This window comes from Globicephala melas, chromosome 17, assembly GCF_963455315.2.
Source record: "Globicephala melas chromosome 17, mGloMel1.2, whole genome shotgun sequence".
Taxonomy (NCBI): Eukaryota; Metazoa; Chordata; class Mammalia; order Artiodactyla; family Delphinidae; genus Globicephala; species Globicephala melas.
This window is the reverse complement of record NC_083330.1, coordinates 78,261,464-78,280,164: the sequence shown is the minus strand read 5'-3', so window position 1 is coordinate 78,280,164 and position 18,701 is coordinate 78,261,464. Positions and strand designations below refer to the sequence as shown.

The 18,701-nt window shown below is 53.9% G+C and overlaps 1 protein-coding gene across 14 annotated transcripts in view; it reads left to right on the top strand.

Annotated features, from left to right (window-relative positions):
- Positions 1-18,701, top strand: part of TSNARE1 (t-SNARE domain containing 1) — a 145,895-nt gene that overhangs the window by 43,251 nt on the left and 83,943 nt on the right. For 12 of the 14 annotated variants that reach the window (XR_009559570.1, XM_060287404.1, XM_060287402.1 and 9 more), the window contains 4 exons: positions 3,785-3,875; positions 6,648-6,722; positions 7,156-7,215; positions 17,164-17,322. Coding sequence is in view for 13 of the 14 variants with exons in the window: in XM_060287404.1 (XP_060143387.1) it covers positions 3,785-3,875; positions 6,648-6,722; positions 7,156-7,215; positions 17,164-17,322 (385 nt within the window). In the remaining variant the exon portion in view is untranslated. Of the gene's footprint in view, positions 1-3,784; positions 3,876-3,959; positions 6,723-7,155; positions 7,216-17,163; positions 17,323-18,701 lie in introns of those variants that run through there. The other 2 variants (XM_060287408.1, XM_060287400.1) reach the window with 2 other exon arrangements.

The window sequence follows — 18,701 nt, the reverse complement described above, 5'->3', positions numbered from 1 at the left end:
GAGGGGAGCGGGCCCTTCCCCGGGCCCCAGCTGCTCCCCACCCGCCCCTGCAGCCTCAGCTTCCAGGTCCACAGCTCGCTGAGTGCCTTCCTGCCCCGCCCCACCCCTCAGGAACCCCAGCCCTCTGCCCCTCCTCCAGGTGGGGCTGACCAGGCTCCCTAGCCTGTGTGTCCTGGCCTTCCAGAGCCTTCCATGGCCACATATGTGGGGGGAATTTGTGCACCTCCTGGACCGTTAGCATTTTTCTTTTTTTCTTTGCGGTACACGGGCCTCTCACTGCTGTGGCCTCTCCCGTTGCGGAGCACAGGCTCCGGACGCGCAGGCTCAGCGCCCATGGCTCACGGGCCCAGCCGCTCCACGGCATGTGGGATCTTCCCGGACCGGGGCACGAACCCGCGTCCCCTGCATCGGCAGGCGGACTCTCAACCACTGCGCCACCAGGGAAGCCCGCCGTTAGCATTTTTAAATGACTTGAGACAGCATGGAGTTGTCAAGTCTATATTTTCTCCACATTGACAGTCACCAGCTTCTGTATTTTGCCAAGTAAGGACATTAAAAAAAAAAAAGTACGCTACCATCCACTACTGCCATCATATTAAAAAATAAAGATATCTCAGCACTCCTGAAGTAGGCAGGACCTGATCTCAGGAGAAAGAACGATCCTTCAAATTGAATAAATATAGCTTCACGAGAACCTCACAAGGTTGAACCTGTTTTTCTCATCTTGCGTGAGACAGGCGTGGGCTTTGTCATTTCTGTGAGCCACCGTGAGTGGCTCTGTCCCGCCCCCCAGCACGGCTCCCAGACTGGCCGAGGTGTCCGGGGAGTGAAGGTGAGGCTCATCGGTGTCAGCCCAGGGCACTGCTGGCCCCCCCCGGCAAGAGTAGCTGAATGAATGGACGGTCCTTCCAGGAGCCCCGGGCAGGAAGCCTGCCCTGCGGCCGCACCTCCCTGCTGGACGTCCTCCAGCTCTGCTCATCTTTTCTGAAATTGTCTTGGCTACTTCCGATTGGTTGTATTTCAACATAAATTTTAGAGTCAGCTTGTCCTTTTCTGATGTTTGAAGCTTGCTCTAATTTTATATGGGGTCACAGTGACTCTGCAGACCCGTTTAAAGAGAACTGGCCTCACAGGGATCCTGAGTCTTCCTGGCCATGAACATGGTCGGCTTTCGTCTCATTTACAGGTGTTTTTTTCCCAGAAGTTCCTTGTAGGTTTTAGTGCACTGGTCTTGCATGTATTTTGTTAAATTTATGGTAATGATTTCATATGTATATATTTTAAAATTAATTAATTAATTAATTTATTTTTGGCCGTGTTGGGTCTTCGTTGCTGCGCGCAGGCTTTCTCTAGTTGCCCCGAGCGGGGGCTACTCTTCATTGTGGTGTGCAGGCTTCTCACTGCAGTGGCTTCTTTTGTTGTGGAGCCCAGGCTCTAGGTGCGTAGGCTTCAGTAGTTGTGGCACGCGGGCTCAGTAGTTAATGTCTCGCGGGCTCCAGAGCACAGGCTCAGTAGTTGTAGCTAATGGGCTTAGTTGCTCTGTGGCATGTGGGATCTTCCTGGACCAGGGATCGAACCCATGTCTCCTGCATTGACAGGTGAATTCTTAACCACTGCACCACCAGGGAAGTCCCTATATTTTTATACTGTTGTAAGAGGTATCGTTGCTTAAATTTCATTTCCCATTTTTGGTTCCGCTACATGGAAATACAGCTGATTCTGTTTATCGCCTGTGCCCTGTGCCCTCGTTAGATTCCATATTCCCTAGGATTTTTCTACATAAATGAACCTGTCGTCTGTGACAGAGACTCTTCCACTTCTTTGTTTTAAATCTCTGTGCTGCTTACCTCTTTCGTCCCGTTACGGTGTTGTAACCGTGTCCTTTTATAGTTAGAATGTCATAAACCTATAAAGTTCCACGTGGAGGTAGGCAGTCCTGGAAGTGTACGCCTGTGCCAGTGCCCGTTCAGGGGGAGCCGCCCGCCTGTCCTGGCAGTGACAGGAGGCTGCTTTGTCTTTACAGTCTCTCTTCATCGAGTTGATCACCTTCCCTTCTCTTTTCTAGTTTTCTTAGAGCTTTTGTCATGAATTCTTGTTGAATTTTGTCGGATGCTTTTTCTGCATAGTTTATTGAGATGATTTCCTCCCTTTTAAATTTGTTCTGTTAGTATGAGGACTACATTAATTGATTCTGGGTGTCAGGCCAAGCTCGCGTTCCTTGGACGATGTTAGACTTTTGTGTGTGGCTGGATCCAAGTTGCTCATATTTTGTGCAGGACTTTTGCTGCTCTGTCATGTGACTTCTGCTGCTCTTCGCGTTTAGATTCTTTGTTTAGGTTTTGGTATCAGGGTAATGCTGGCCGCGCAAAATGTAAGTGTCCCTTCTTGTCTGTTTTCTGAAGGACTCTATAGTATTGATATTACTTCTTTAAATATTTGATGGTGAAGTCGTCTGTATCTGTAGGAATGTTTTCGAGAACAAATTTAATTCCTTCAGTAGGTGTAGAGCTGTTTAGGTTTTCTGTTTCTTCCTGAGTCAGCTTTGATAATTCTTGTCTTTCAAGGAATTTTTCTTTTTCATCTTAGCTGTCAAATTTATTGGCATTTGGGATTCATAATATTTCCTTATCTGGGTGGGAGGTGTGACAAGGAGGGAGGGCTCTGTGGCGCCAGCGACCACGTGACCAAATCCCGAGGGGAAACGCGGCGTGTGTCCCTGCTGTTTCCTGTGGCCTCCGGGCGACCTGGGAGGAAAGGGTCCCTGCACCGCGTCCTCGGCCCACGCCCCCTTAGGCTGGTGCAGAGTCTCCTTCCTATGCCACCCCCATCCCCCTTTCCGCATGCCGCAGCTCCGTGTGACCCAGGGGCCAGCGTCGGGGCCTGGGGCCTGCCCGTGCCTCCCGGGGCGTCCACCTCGGCAGACGGCACCCAGCTCCGTGGGTGGCCTGTCCGGAGCTTCCCATGTTCAGCCCGGGGTGGCCTGGTGCCCACGCCCGCTGCTGCCACGTGGGGGTCCCACAGGGGGCAAAGGGGCATCTGCGCTGCAGCTTGAAGGTCGGGAGGGTCTCTGGTGTCTGCGCCCCACAGCCAGGCCAGGGCCCTTCCCTCACTTGGGCCTGTGAGCCCGCAGGAGGCCTGAGGACACGGTCTGCCCTGTGTCACTCCATCCACAGGGGCAGTGGTCAGCCCCAGGCGGTGAGGGGCTGGTCTTTTCAGCACCTTCAAGGTCACACTCAGAATCATAAAGTGAGGGGCTGGGAGAGGCCCTGGGCCCGGCCTCCCCCTGTTCCTGGGTCTGGAGGTGGGAGTCTCACCGGGGCCCCCAGAGGCCTGGGGGAGGGCTGGGCTTTCCTCAGCAGTGGTCCCAGGGCCACCTGTGCGGCCACCGTGCTTCCTGGGCCCCGACCGGTGCTGACCCACAGTGGCCTTTCCACAGGGAGGGCTCATGGCTGGGGCCCCGGGGGTGCAGCTACCGAGCCCGTGGCTTGGGTATGGGGTCCATGGGGGCTGGGAGGTGAGGGGCCTGGTGACGCTGACCTGAGTTCACCGTGTCATGTTATTGCCCCCCTCCCCCGCCTCGCCTGCCCCCTCCCGTGTCCGTCCCTCCCTGGGCCTATCTTTACGTCCTTCCCGTCTGTTACCTTTTTCCCCTGCACGACTCCTCCTTTCCTGTGCACTTTCCCGTCCCTCCGCGAGCCCGCCACCTGCCGTGCTGCCCTTCTGTGTCATCCCCCCTTTCTGCTGCCCGCCCCCTGGTCTTCTCTCCCCTCCACACCCACTCCAGGCACACGGTGCAGCAGCAGACCAACCACGCGATCGCAGCCAGCACCAGTGCCCTGAAGCAGATGGCTGAGCTCCTGCGGGGCTGCTCCCGGGTACGTTCGCTGGGGGCCGGAGGGGGCCAGGGCCCGGGGCGGGGGTGGGGAGACAGATGCTGGCCACGCGGCTGCTCGGGGCAGAGGTCGCGCGTTCCTCTGTTCACTGGGCCGCGGGCCGGGCAGCGGTGCAGGTGCCGTGGGCTCCCGGCCTCCTGGGCAAGAGTGCCCTGTCCCCTTGCCCTGCTCTACGTGCCCCTCACCCACCTGCCACCTCTACGTGTGCCCTTCCTGCCACTGCACTCACCGTCGGCCTCCTCAGCGTGGTCACGGCCACTGCATCCCAGACCACGGCCCCTTCACAGCCCCCATGTCCCCGCTGCCCCTCCCCACTGGCCTCTCACGTGCCCTCCAGCCCTGGCCGGCTGTCTGTTATCCACACCCTACCTGCTCCCCCAGAGGTTGGGGGAGCCCAGAGCATGCAGTGTTGTTAAGCCCTCGCGGCTTACAGAGCAGGGGCCTGTTTTCTTCAGTGAAGCTTGTTTGTTGCCCATTCGTTTACATGTGGCCCAGGGCTGCCAGCAGCTACAACAGCAGAGACCCACCTCCAAATCCTAAAAGCTGAAGTGTGGCCCCTCGCAGAGAGGCCCTGCCTCTGGTGAGGAAGACTCAGGCCCCGTGGTGAGCCCCGCGGGCGCCGTCCAGCAGTGGGCAGGCGTGGACCACTGATGCTGCTCAGCCTGGGCGAGCACAGAGCTCCCGCGGGGTGAGAGGAGCACGTGTGTGTTCTGTTCGTCCCAGGTGCCCGGAGGTCCCTTTGGAGACAGAAAGCAGACGTGGGGACTGGTCTCAGGAGGACACAGAGGGCTTTGGGGGTGATGGAAATGTTCTAAAACCAGGTGCTGGTGCTGGTTGTACAACTGAAGCTTACACTTAAGGTGAACTGTGCACTTAAGATAGTTGGATTTTTACCTCATAAAGTAGACCCAGCTCGAAAACTTGAGTTACACTTTGATTAAAAAAAAAAAAAATACACTTAAAAAAACGTCCTAGGATCAGGGGTCAGGTGTCCCTGCATGGCGCGGGCAGGGTGCACCCGAGGTCTCAGGTGGAGGAAGCACTCAGAGCTTTGCTGGGAGTGGCGGGCACTGCTCTGCATGCGATATAACAATCACAGCCTGGTCGTCGGGACCAGAGGCGGGCGCCTGGTCCTGGCCTTCGCCCAGGGTTCACGCAGCACAGGGCAGCGTCTGCAGCGGTTCTGAGGCCTTGGTGTTCATGGGCCTGTTCACGTGTGGCCTTGTGACGCATGTCCCCGGCTCTGTGTATGTCACGAGGGCTGGAAAGCAGAGTTGACCCCCTTGGGAGTTCAGAGGGCTCACTTTTAGCCTAATATATCCTTCCTTCTTTCCATCCACCCACCCACCAGCCCCCCGTCTGTCCATCTGTCCCTCCATCCATTTACCTGCCTGTCCACTGCCTTACCCAGCCATCTACCCACCCATCCCTCCATCTGAGAACCAACAAACATTTATTGCACACCTACTCTGTCAGATGCTGGGAGAACACAAGTGCGGGCCTGCGGGAGGACGTCTCGTCCAGGGGGGCAGCGTGGGTCACTGCTCTCGCAGGGAAGAAGGCTGAGCCCGTCACCTGGAGCTGGTGCTGGAGCACGTGGGCTGCAGAGCTGGAGATGTTTTGCTCAAAAGCACTAAATAGCCCCTTGGGCCCTTAGGTCTGTCTTGGGGCATACATATGGTGCCAATTATAAGAGCCTTACCTGGACACTGGAACAGACTCCACAGAGCTGTGAGGCCCAGACACTGCCAAGTGCCCTGGAAGGGCAGGTGTTGGAGAGCTGGTCTCCCGAAACGCGCCTGGCCTGCTGGTGCCCCGTGGCTCCTTTTCACCCATGGGCTTGCATGGGGTGCATGGTGGCAGTGAGGGCTGGGTTCTGGGACTTGAGACGCAGGGTCTGGGGAGTGTCCAGGGCTCTCCTGGGAGCTGACAGGAGGTGCTGGGGGCAGGAGGGGACCAGGAGCCTGTGTCCGCGTCCTGGTCCAAGGACCCTGGGACTGGCGTGGCTCCATTGGTGCTAGTGCTGTGTGGTGAGAGAGGAGGGGCTGTGGCTCCTGATGGCCTGGCGGTGTCAGGGTCCAGGGCTTGCTTGCCCATTCCCTCGTTTGTCAGTATGCCTTGAGTGCTGGCTCTGTGCCGGGTTTCATCCTTGACGCTGGGGTGCAGAGACGAACGAGAGATGAGGTCCCATTCCAGCAGGAGGACAGAGGCCGTTTGTGAGGGCTGAGGTGCTGGGGGCAGGATGGATGGTTTGCCGGCTGCAGTTCTGATGCTGGGGCTGAGATGCAGCCTCACCGCCTGTGTGACCTGGAACAGGCCACTTAGAACTTGTGCCCAAGATCTCCTGAGCTGCTAGGTGGGGATTGTAACACCTCTCACCCGAGTAGTTTGTTTTGGGGACAGGACAGGCATATCACGTTAGAGCGGCTGGCCCCGAGGTCAGTATTGATGATGCCTGTGGTTTGGGTGGAGATGGTGTTCACGGTGATGCTGGCTGAGCCCGTGGAGCCCTTGCTGGTGTTTGAGGTGATGGAGATGACGGCACCGGCTGATGAACCCAGTTCTAATGGCAGAGGGGGTGGTGACGGCCGTGAGGCTGGAGATGGATGGACGGGGACGCTGTGGTGCAGGTGCTGCCAGGAGGGACGGGAGGGGCACAGGAGCATAGTGAACTGAAGTGCCCAGGGATGGAGGGGCCGCGGGGGCAAGATGAGGCCTCGGCAGCCTGTTGAAGCCGCCCCCCACTCTTTGCAGCAGGAGCGTCTTCAGCTGGACCGTCTGAAAACTCAGCTTTCAGACGCCATCCAGAGCTATGGAGTGGTGCAAAAGGTGAGGCCCCTGCAGGTCCCCTGAGCACCCACTCTGGGTCGGCCTGGTACAGTCCCACCCCCCAAAGCAGAGGAAGGGCCACCTTGCAGACGTTGGATAATCGCCAGGATCTGGCTGGTGGGGCCACAGCATGCGTGCAAGCGAGGGATGTTTACCTCTGGAGCGCTGCCTAAGAGGGTCCTCATGACAGCCCCGTGGGAGGTGGGAGAACAGGTATCACCCATCCTTCCACACCCGCCCGAGGATGTGGGAGGAAGCCATCTAGCCGATCAGCCCCCAAGCCCAGCCAGGCTCCCAGTTAGAGTCCTGGGGCAGCTGAAGGTGTGCTTTGCTGTGTCATCGTCCAGTGCTTTGTGTTTATCTGACTGTTTCTTCTCTTTTCCCCACCTTTTCTGTTCTTCCCGTCTCCCTTTTCTTGTACTTTATCCAACAGAGAATTGCAGAAAAGTCCAGAGCACTGCTTCCCACAGCACAGAGGGTTGGCAAGCAGCAGGTGGGTGCTGAGTATTTACCTGGCCAGGGGTGTTAGAGGACAGCTTAGAATCCGGTGCCACTGGGGCTCCAGGGAAGGGCGGGGAGGACCAAGGTCCTACTGTATGGCACAGAGAACTGTAGTCAGTATCGTATGATAAACCGTAATGGAAAAGAATATAAAAAATAATGTATACATGTATAACTGAATCACTTTGCTGTACAGCAGAAGTTAACACAATATTGTAAATCAACTAGACTTCAATAAAAATGTAGGTAAAATAAATAAAATAAAATAAAATAATGAATTAAATATCCTTAAAATAGAAAAAGAAATTGACATTTTACCCTCAGGTCTCTGGCATGGGCTTGATACAGGGAAGTGCTTGCTGACAGTTCTACCTACTGTACAGGACCAACTTGTATTAGACCAACCCTCCTGTGAGTAGGAATGATAGAAAATCCAGTAAAGGGTGTAATTGGAGTCCTAGATGAACGGGGGAGAGAGAGAATGGACAGAAACAATATTTGAAGAGGTAATGGCTGAGAATTTTCCAAAACTGTCCAAATACTTCAAGCCACAGATTGAAGAAGCTCTATGATGAATAGGATAAAGTTATCCTGTTTCTTAAAGCTACGCTTAGTCACATCGTAATAAAAACTTGAAAACCAAAGACAAAAATAAAATCTTAAAAGCAGATTAAAGCCAGAAAAAAAATCTTAGATGCCCAAGAAAAAGTCACATTATTTTTAAAAAAGCAGTGAGACTTACACTGGACGTTTTAAAAGAAACAGTGGAAACCAGAGGACAGTTGAAAGAAAATAACTACCAACCTGGAATTCTACATCTGGTGAAAATATTTTTCAGAAGGAAAGGTGAAATGAAAACATATTTAGAGAAACAAAAACTGAGAGAATTCATCAGCAGAACTCTCTAAAAGTAGAAGAAGGAAGATAATCCCAGATGGAAGCATAGTAATGGAGGAAGGAATTACGGGCACTGAAAACAATAAAATGTGGATACACCTAAATCCATGTTGACTGTTGAGTAATAATAATAATGACTTGTGAGGCTTAAGATATGGGGCAAATGAAAATACTTGCACAACAACAGCACAGAGGACATAAAGGAGGTAAATGGTGTTAAGGTACTGTAATGTCCTTGCGTCATCAGAGAAGAGACAAAAATACCAACGTAAGGTAGGCTGTAATAATCCAAGGATGCATATTGCATTGTGGGTAATACTAAAAGGACAATACAAGAATAGACAGTGTAACATAAATAGAGAGGTACCTATGAAATAAGAAAACAAATGCTTAATTTAAAAGCAAAAAAAAAAAAAAGAAATCAACACAAAACAGGGAAAAATAGGAAATAAATTGTAAGATGGTTGATTTATACCACTTATGCTAAGCTAAAATGGACTAACCCTTCCAATTAAAAGGCACAGATGGTCAGACTTGGTTAAAAGAAAAAAGCTGTGTAGTGCTCAGAAGAGTCAAACCTTAAATATAAATCCAGAAAAATGTTGAAAGTAAAAATATGGAAAAAAATATACTGTGCAACCAAAAGCTAAAGAAAGCTGGTATAGCCATATTAATATCAGAATAAGTAGACTTCACATGAAGAATTCTTAGTGGGCATACAGAGGTATATTTTGTAAGGATAAAAAGTTAATTCAAATGGAAGACATAATTTTAAATTTATATGTACCTAACAATATACCCTCAAAAATAGAAATATAAAGCAAAACTGATAGTAGTAAAAGGAAAGCTAGTAAATCCACGATCACAGTCGGAAATTATGACACACCACTCTAAATGACTAATAAAATAAATGGAAAAAATTCAGGAAGGATATAAAATATTCAAGCAATACCACTGATTAATACACTGACCTAATTGATATTTATGACACTAAGAGAATATACACATAATGCATATGCTGGATGGTAAAGCAAGTCTCAGCAGATTCTAAATGACTGACATAATACTGAATATGTTCTCTAACCAGAGTGCGATTAAACTAGAATCTGGTAACAAAATTCTCAACACCAGGGGTTGAGAATTTAAATAATATAATTTGAAATAACCCATGGATCAAAGAAGAAACCCTAGTAGAAATTAGAAATAATCTTGAACTGAACAAAAATGAAAATGCAAGAAATTAAAGCTTATGGGTTGCAACTAAAGCAGTGCTTAGAGGGACGTTTATAACTTTAAACACATATATTAGAAAAGAAGCACGTGTGAAAGTTAGTGATCTAATTCTCAATCTCAGATGGCTAGAAAAACAACAAAAAATTAAATCCAAAGAAAATATATAGGAAAAAGCAGAAACCAGTGAAAAATAAAATAGATGTACGATAGACAAATTCAACAAAGCCAAAGATTGGTTCTTTAGAATGATTAATAAAATTGTTAAATCCTACAAGGTTAATCAAGATACAGAGAGAAAATACAAATTACTAGCATCAGTAATGAAAATGGCTATACCATTATAGCTTCTAAAAACTAAAAAAAAAAGTAATAAGATACTGTTAGCAACTTCATACCCATAAATTTGACAACTTACATGAAGTACAAGTTTTTAAAGAAAAATGTGACCTCCCAGGATGTGTAAAAAATCTGGAAAGTCCAGTATTTATTAAAGAAATGAAATCCATAATTAACAAGCATCCTAGCAATAAAACTTCAGACTAGATGGCTTTACTGATGAATTCTCCCAAATATTTGAGGAATAAATAATACCAGTTTACACAAACTCTTATATAGAATATAAAAAGAGGGTATACGTCCCACCTTGCTTTATGAGGCTAGTAAATGGAAAATAACGTGCTGTCTCACGAGCATAGAAGCAAAAATCCTAACCAAAATGTTAATAAGCTAAGTCTAGCAATAGATATAAAGGTAATACATCATTATAAAGTAGGATTTATTCTAGGGATGCAAGGTTGGTTTACACTCAGAAATAATCAGAGTAATTTACCATGTTAATTCAGTAAGAAAGAAAATCTATTTGATCATCTCAATAGACACGGAAGAGCATTTGGTAAAATTCAGCACCCACTTAGGGGGACTCAAAACTTTCCGCAAACTAGGAGTAGATAGGAATGCCTTTAATCTGATAAAGGGTACCTGCAAAAGTCTAACAGCAGCACACTCACTGGTGAGATATTAAAATCTTTTCTCCTGAGAGTGAGGAGGAGACATGGTGTCCAGTATTATTGCTTCTATTCTCCATTGCACTGAGGGCATATCCTGTGCAATAAGAGATGAAAAAGAAATAAAAGGTTTAAAATTGGGAAGGTTTAAAACCCCTTCACAGACAACATGATTGTGTAACTAGAAAATGTGAATGAATCTGATGAAACTTGAGAGTTCGTAAGTGAATGTAACAGGATTTCTGTTATCATGTCAGTGTGCAAGAAAACATTGTGTGTGCCGGCAAAAGACAATTTGGAAATGATACTTAAAGAGTGGCAGCATTTATAATAGCATCAAAACCAGGAAGACATCCATGACCAGTTGTCGAAGCTTCTAGATAGAAAACTATAAAACATTACTGAGAGAAATTACAGAAGATTAAATAATGGAGGGGTACACCATATTTGTAGATTGGAAACTTTGATGTATAAAGATGTCAGTTCTCACCAAGTGGTTCTGTAGGTTCAATACAATCCAAATAAAAATCCTAGCAGGTTTTGAATATGTGTTTATATATGACGCGTGTGTAAATTGTCAAACTGATCATAAAATCTATATGGAAATATAAAGACCCCCGAATAATGAAGACAGTTTTGAAGAACAGAACTGAGGGTTTACATTCCCAGGTATCAGAACACAATATAAAGCAATAGAAATTGGAACAGTGTGGTATTTGTTGAAGGCTAAGCAAACAGACCAGTGGGATCAGAGTCGCATATAGATGCAGACTCACACATACGTGATTACCTGGTTTGTGGGAGGTGCACTGCCACGCAGTGGGAGGCACAGGATTTGCACAGGACTTGATGCTGATTGGCTGATGGTTGAGCTGGGAAAGGTCCTGTTGAGCACACGGCAAGTACAGGTCCGAACACCCCGCCCACTGCATCTTGGTGTCAGAGTGACTGAGGAGCGAAGGGCAGGATGTCCACACGAGGCGACAAGCCAGCTCAGGCTGTGAGTACCCTCTCAGCCAGGAAGTGCTGCGGGCCCAGGGCCATCGCTCTGTGGCTGGGAGGGGGCTGGAGCACTGCTGGCACAACAGATCCTTCACCCCGGTTCACCCAGGCTCAGAACACTTCCCTGGATCACACATCTAAATGTGAGTGGTAAGGCAGTGAAGCTTCTAGAGGCTACCATAGGAGGCTGTCTTCCTCCCACACAGATGAAAATGTACTTACTATAAAGAAAAAGTGATAAACTTGACTTTGTTACAGTCTGTACAACCCTCAGAGAGCGAAGAGGTGACCCACAGAGTGAGAGAAGGCATTTGCACATCACGTATCTGAAAGGACTTCATAATGTGTAAAGATCTCTTACAAATCAGTAGGAAAAAGACAAACAACTCAATTCAGAAACATAAAAGGGCAAACACCCTGGGGCATGCACGTTCAAAAGGGACGTCAGCATGGCTGGTAAGCACATGGGTGTGTGCTCAGCACGTGTCATTAGAAGCAGGCAGAGTTAACCCACGATGCTGCATCTCTGCACACCTCACCCCCACCAACACGACTAAAAAGAACTAATGAAAATGCAGGAGTGCGCCGAGTGCCGGCAGGGCTGTGGGGCAGCCGGAGACCTTGTGCAGTAGACGGGAGTGTGAGTGGTGCCCCCGCTCTGGTAGCTGAACACACCTGGGGAGTGAAACGTCCTGTCTGTGGCCTTGCAGCTCCACCTTAAATGTATACCCAGTGAAAAGTCACATAGAAGAACGCTGAGCACACGTGACATACAGCAGCAGACACCTGGGAGAGAGCCAGCCTGCGGTGGGATGGACAGCATTTGTGCTGAGTCCGTAAATGGGAGACTGTGGCAGCAGAAGGGTTGTGCTGTGGCCAGCAAGGCCCCGGTGACACCTCGGACACACGCTGAGCCCAAAGAGGATAGAGGTCAAAACCGGACCAAACCAACGGGCAGAGTTAGAAGCCCCTACCCTTGGTAGGGGACAGCATGATGAGGAGGAGGCTGGAATGTCCGTATCTTGACCCGGAAGTCTTCCTTTTGTTACAGTTCACAGACCGATCTACACTTGTGATTTGTGCATTCAACTACTGATGTCCTATTTCAGTAGAGTTTTTCTTAAAGAGGAAGACAGTGGTCAACAGTGCTTCTGAGAAGTTATGAAAGATTAGATTATTTCCAGGAATTTTGGAAGCTGTAGTTGATGAGATGATACACTGCAGGATTCAGCCCGGGGGTGTGGCCGCATTGATGATCCGGACTTCCGGGCTGTCATCTGCGGACCGGTGGTCCTGGTCCTGGCAGGAGCAGGGGTGGCCGCTGCCTGCTGGCTCTCCTCTGAGCTGAGTGCTGGGTGTGGCTGTGAGCAGGGGCAGGTTGGCTTCTCTGGAGTCAGCCTTCTTGGCTGTTGTCGGCCGCAGCCTCAGCTGGGTCCTGGGTCAGTCTCCTACCCAGGCCTAGGCAGTGGGCAGCCGCCAGGTGCTTCTGGGCTGGCCTCTGTCCCAAGGCAGGGCTGTGCCTGTCCAGCGCTGGGAACACTCCGAAGTCTGCATTGCCGTCGCCAGCTCGGTGTGGGTTCACCAGAGCCCCGTGCTCCCAGCAGCAGCAATAAAGACCACCTCACCTCCACGTCTGCTGGGAAGTACCCTAGTTGCGGTCCCCGCCAGGCGCAGGGCGGGCTGGCCCTGCCCCTGGGCCCCAGCGCCTTTATTTAATATGGGGCCAGGGAAGGATGGCGACAGTCACGCCTGTTCTGTGTCCTGGGCTTTACTGAGCCTCCAGCCTTCCGTCAGCTCACACACACAGCCTTTTGCTGTTTGGAGAAGTGGATGACCAGCCTCGGGCTACTACGCAGAAGCTGTGTTTCCCAAGTGTGCGACCAGCTCTCGTTCTGTCGTTCTGACGCTTGCCCTCCCGCCGAGGTCACGGGCTTCCCATGCAGAGCCCTGGGCCGGAATTGGCGAGACAGTGGCCCGTTTCCCAGAGCCCCTGAGAGCCCTGGGTCGCTGCTCACTGGCCCTGGGTGGGGGGCCACGCTGAGCCCCCGCCACGCGCCCTCCTGGCCTCCCTGAACCCCCATCGGGCTCCATCTCTTCTCACGGGAAACCGCTGGGCCCGCCCCCCAGCAGTCTCGTTGGACTGTGGGCTTCTAATGGACGTGTCGGAACGGAACCCAAGCCCTGGGCCTTGGAGCAAAGAGAAAGCCGCCTTTGTTGGCTGCCCCGCAAGCTGGAAAGCCATCACACGGCTATCCCTTGCGCTGCGGCCCCAGCGCCCACCCTGCCAGCACATCCTAATCCTGGCTTCAGAGCTCAAGACCCACATTGAGGCTTTGTGAGGAGAATAAAGGGTGCTTTCTGATCCTTACAGGAGGGGGGCCGCGGCGGGATCAGCCCTCTCTCCCTCCCTGCTCCCTTGTCCTGAGCCGCTTGGGGAAGGCGGCCGATACCTGTGGAGGCCAGGCGCCGTACCCACGCCTGCAGGGAGGCCGGCACCCTTTGCTTCGGCTTTCTGGAGCTTCCACGGAAACCCAGACTCCAGGAGGCTTCACGCGACACCCGTCGTGTCACTTCTGCACCATAGTGTCTGACTCACTTTCAGCTGGTCCGTGGTGCTCACTGCAGGCTGCGCCCCCGTGCTCCTGCCCACCCCCTGCTGGTCACGTTGTGCTTTACAGCAGAGCTGCAGTGGGCGTGCCCCTGGGTGCGCGGGCCAGGGCTCTTCCCACGGGGGCTGTTAGGTTTGCCAGGGAGGCCTTTAGAAGCCCCTGTCCAGGCGGTGCCCCAGGCCAATGGAGTCAGGTGGGTGGGGGGCCGGCGTCAGTGCAGCTCAGGGCTGGGTGTCCTGTTCTGGAGCAGCTGCTGCTGGGAGGGGTGCACTGTTGGGGTCCCCCGCAGGCACGCGTGTCCTGTGCCCTGTAACTCACTTGCCCGGGGACGGCCGGCCCTGCGTGGCACCTGACCTGGGCTTTCCATTGGCATCTCGTTTTCACGTGTGCTCGCTGGTCAGTGCCTCTCCTGCATCCCAGTCACTTCTTTATGTGACTCTGGGACGTAGGCGGTATCGGCCCCGTCTTAGGGAAGCGAAGGCTGAGGTTGGAGAAGGTAAGGACCTCGGCAGTATCACACAGCTAGTAAGCGGCAGAGCTGAGCTTTCTCGGTCCCTCCCCGCCTTGGACTGAGGGCATGGGATCAGCGAGGGGGACCAGATGCCGCGGCTCCTGCTGGGAGTGAGGGGTGTGCTGGGCAGCACGGGGAAGGGACGGGACAGGGGGTGCAGACAGCACAGCTGCTGTGTGGTGAACACAGGCCACAGGCCTTGGGCGCGGGTCACCCTTCCCGTTCTGTGGAGGAGAACGCTGAGGCCCTGAGAGTGTGCCGCTGGCCCGACGGTGCCAGTGCTGGGCCGGAACCTGACTGGGCTTTGCAGCCTAGGCGGGGCCTGGGAAGCGCCGAAGGGGGGCGGTGGAGGCGCGCGGCCTGGCGCGGGGCCAGCCCGCACCCCGCTGCTGCCCGCCTGGCACTGCTCACTTCCTCCCGCCCACACCGGGAAGGGAGGTGGTGACTGCCGCCTTGGACGAGGAGCGCCCGTCAGCAGAATTTGTGGATCTTTTATTCTGTGTTCACGTATCCACGTATTTATTTATTCAAAGGCCTCTGCTGACGGTGGGGACGAGGTGCTGCGTGTATCGATGTGGTCTGTAGGGAGAGTGCCAGCTTTGGGAGGAGGACGGGGTGTGTGCAGACGCGTCCCCCTGTGACCGAGGGGAGCGTGCCCACCCTGTGGGGGCTCGAGCAATGGAAAGGGTGGCATCCGGTGTGTCCCCTTTCCTAGGCGCAGTCACACGTGGCTTTCCAGTGCCTTGCGCCCGCCTGTACTGGCGTTTGTCCAAGTGCCCCAAGGTTCTTTTTTGTGCCATTTGCTGCTTTTGGTGCCCAGCTGAGTATGTGTGGGCAGTGTTCATCCGCTCCACTGCACCGCAGGCCAGGCCTGCGGTGGCCATCGTGGGCCCCAAAGTGCAGGAAAGAATGTGGACACTAGACTGTGTTCTCTTCCTGCTGACCCGCGGGGCCTCCTGTAGGCGGTGTGGCAGGGCCCGCAGGGAGCAGGGTCTGCTGGGAGGACAGGCACAGAGACCGTCCTGTGGAGCCGAGTGGACCCCTGGACTACCCGCCCGCCCCCCCCACACACACCCAGAGTCACTTCTCTGGCGTCAGTGTGGCCAGGACTGCCATGTGACCCTGAGCTGCACAGGGCATGGGAAGGTGGTCTTCATTGCAGGCAGACATCAGGGGCCTGTAACAAAGGGGAAACAGAAAATAGGCAAGTGGCAGCGTCTGCAGCCTCCTTCCAAGGTGACCGACGCCAAGTGTCCTGGGGATGTGACAGAGGGCCGTTCCGTGGGCGACGGCAGTCCTGTGTTTCAGCCCCGTCCCCGCTGCCCAGACACCTGTAGGAGGGGCTCAAGAAGAGCGGCAGCCGTCCCCCTCGTCTGTCTGTGCGCCCAGCACTGACCTCTGCCTCCAGGGCAGTGTGTCCCCGGGCCGGGAGGAGGGCGTGTGGTCAGCATTGTGCCGGCACCGTCCTCTCTCCTGGTCTGTGGTTCTCGCCCTGGAGCTCCCTGTGCCAGGTGGGAGCCCGGAGCCCTGCTCCACTTCCCGGCTCTTCTGGGTTGCTTGGCCTCTCGGCCTCTGCGGCCTCATCTGTAAAGTGGGCTCCTGGCTGCTCCCTGCAAGGATGTTGGGAGCGTCAGAGACAGCGGCTCCAAGGAGCTTCGACACACGTGGGAGGTGAGGGGCACTGGTGGGCAGGCTGCCCTCCCGGGGCTCTGCCCGTCCTCTGTGCCTTCTCCTCTTGCTCTGGTCATCACGACAGGCCTGGGGGAGCGGGGCTGGGGGGAGTGCGTGTGCCGTTATCTGTCTTCCTGGGGGGGTGCCGTGGGGTGCAGGTCAGTAGGCTTTGCTGCTGAAAATTTGCAGGTAAATTGGAAGCATTGTTCGTGTGAAGCCGTGGCTCTGGGAGGAGGGGTATCCCTGGCTCCTGCTGTCTCATCTCTGTGGGGATTGGGTAGGCGCGGCCCCCCACTGGCACCCCACTCCCCACTCGGGACTGGCACCTCAGGGGTGGATGTCAGCTCACTTGTACCCAGGTTGTTCCCTCAGGGGACAGATAGAATTCATTAAAGGGAGAAGCTGCTAGTTTATTGCATTCGAAAATTTGGTGAATTAAAGGAATCAGTAAAGGATAAGACAACTTGAAAACCCCCCTCCGGCTTTCCTTCCCCGTGATCTGGTCCCAGCTGGGGCGGGTCTGTGCCCTACTGGGTGACGTCCATGCTTCGGTTTCCACGGCCCCTGCCCGGCAGCTGCACTTGGTCTGTAACCAGCTCTGGGATGGGCTTCCCAGGGGGGCCACAGCCCCCCGACGAATAGCTGGGGTTTGTGTGCTTGTAGGGACATTTCCTGGGGGCTCATGAAGAGGCTTGTGACCCCTCGAGAGCTGGGAACGTGGCGGCTGTGCTCTGCAGGGTCTTCTGTGTGGCCCTGGCTCTGGGGGGCTGTGGGGTCCTGCCGAGTGCTCCCCGCAGCCAGGCCTGGGACGGCCACAGGGCCCAGTGTCTGCCCACCATCTACGGCAGCCCCAGCACCCGGGGCCCTGTGGGGACGTCCCTCGAGTGACAGGGTGGAGCCCGCCCCCCCGCCCCTTCAGGGCTGCAGGCTGGGGGCTCCTGGGTGCCTGCCGAGAGCTCGGCCTGGTGGCAGCGGGCTGTGCGTGCGGGTAACCTTGGTCTGTGTCTCGGCAGAGTCCCCAGGCCCCATTTGCTGAGCTGTCCGAGGACGAGAAGATCTTTAACGGGGGTGACGGCGTGTGGCAGGCCCAGGGGCAGGCGCTGCTTCCAGAGATCACCGAGGAGGACCTGGAGGCCATCCGGCTGCGTGAGGAGGCCATCCTGCAGATCGAGGTGCGGGCTGGCGTGCGCACGCGTGCGTGCATGTGTGTGTGCCCATGGGTGTCCCCGGCTGCCGTGGCGGCTCTCGGCGCTCCAGCAGTGGAGACTGGGCCGGCCCTTTGGTGGTGCCACTGCTCTGTGACCAGCAGACTGAGGCCTGCCCCCTGCCCGAGCCCAGAGGGGCTGGACCTGGGCTCCCAGGGCATTGCCTGAGCTTGGCCACCTGGGCCGCCCGGTGGAGAGAGGGAGTCCAGGGAACCCAACAGCGTCTCACCCTGTGTCTCATCGCCCTGCCCCCCGTGTTTTCCTAGTGGACTCAGCCCTCTGGCCACGTGGTGGCACGTGCCAGTCTCCGTGGCTGCTTCCTTCACTGCACGCTTAGGTTTCCAGGAAGCCATTTCGCTCTGATGAGGCCATTCAGCGCCCAGTTAGTTCCAGTGGATAGTTTTTGAGTGGTTGAGTGAACTGCCGAGAGAACTGAACCTGTAATTTGGGGTGGCTGCCAGCAGGTGGCGGTGGTGTTGTCAGTGTCCGACCATGGGGTGTGGGGGGCTGCTAGTTCTTTGTTCTTCTCAAGTTTGCATGTGTGTAATACATGCTGCCAGATGTTTTGCTGGCCGTGGATGACCTGTGACAACTGCCAGAGGTGTGCAGTTCCCTGAGATGGACCTGTGGGAGCAGGTGCCTGAGTGGGTGTGCCAGTATGTGGGTGGATGTGCAGGTGCAGGGGCAGGTGTGCCAGTGAGTGTGCGAGGGGGCCTCCTGATGTGGGAAGTGCATGTAGAATGTAGCCGTTGGGCCGCCTGGTTCTCTTGGTGGTGGGCCCTGAGCCTCTGAGTGTGTGTCCCCTCCTCCCTCTGGGCCTTGGTTTTGCCTGCCGGCAGAGAAGTTGGGGGGCCTGCCTGCCCCGAAGCTCTCAGGAGCTGGGTTTCTGGAACAAAATTTCCCTAAAAGCAGATTCTTTTAGAAAAACAGAGACTTGGGCAAGTTGGCAAACTGAGTCACTGGCCCAGGCCCTGTTACCGTGTCTGCAATGAGCAGGTCCTACGTTCTTGAAGGAGGTGGACGCCCCCTGAGAGGCGGGGTTCGACCCCCCTCCTGCCCACCCCCACACTTTGGCCTGGTGGAGGAATGCTTGTTTCTTCAGCACCCGACAGAGGACCTGCCTCAGTGGCCCGCCTCCCCCCACCAGACCTCGCTGCCCAGAGAGGAAGGCGGCCACACGGGGGCCGTGTCTCGGAAGGCAGCCCTCTTCCTCTTGCCGAGATGGTCCAGAAAGGACCAGACACACAGAGATGTTTTTATCCTGCCGTTGGCACAGTGAGACCTGCTTTCCCAGAGGAGCTGAGAACAAATTAGGAGCCATCGCCCTGACAGCTCCAGGTGCCGGC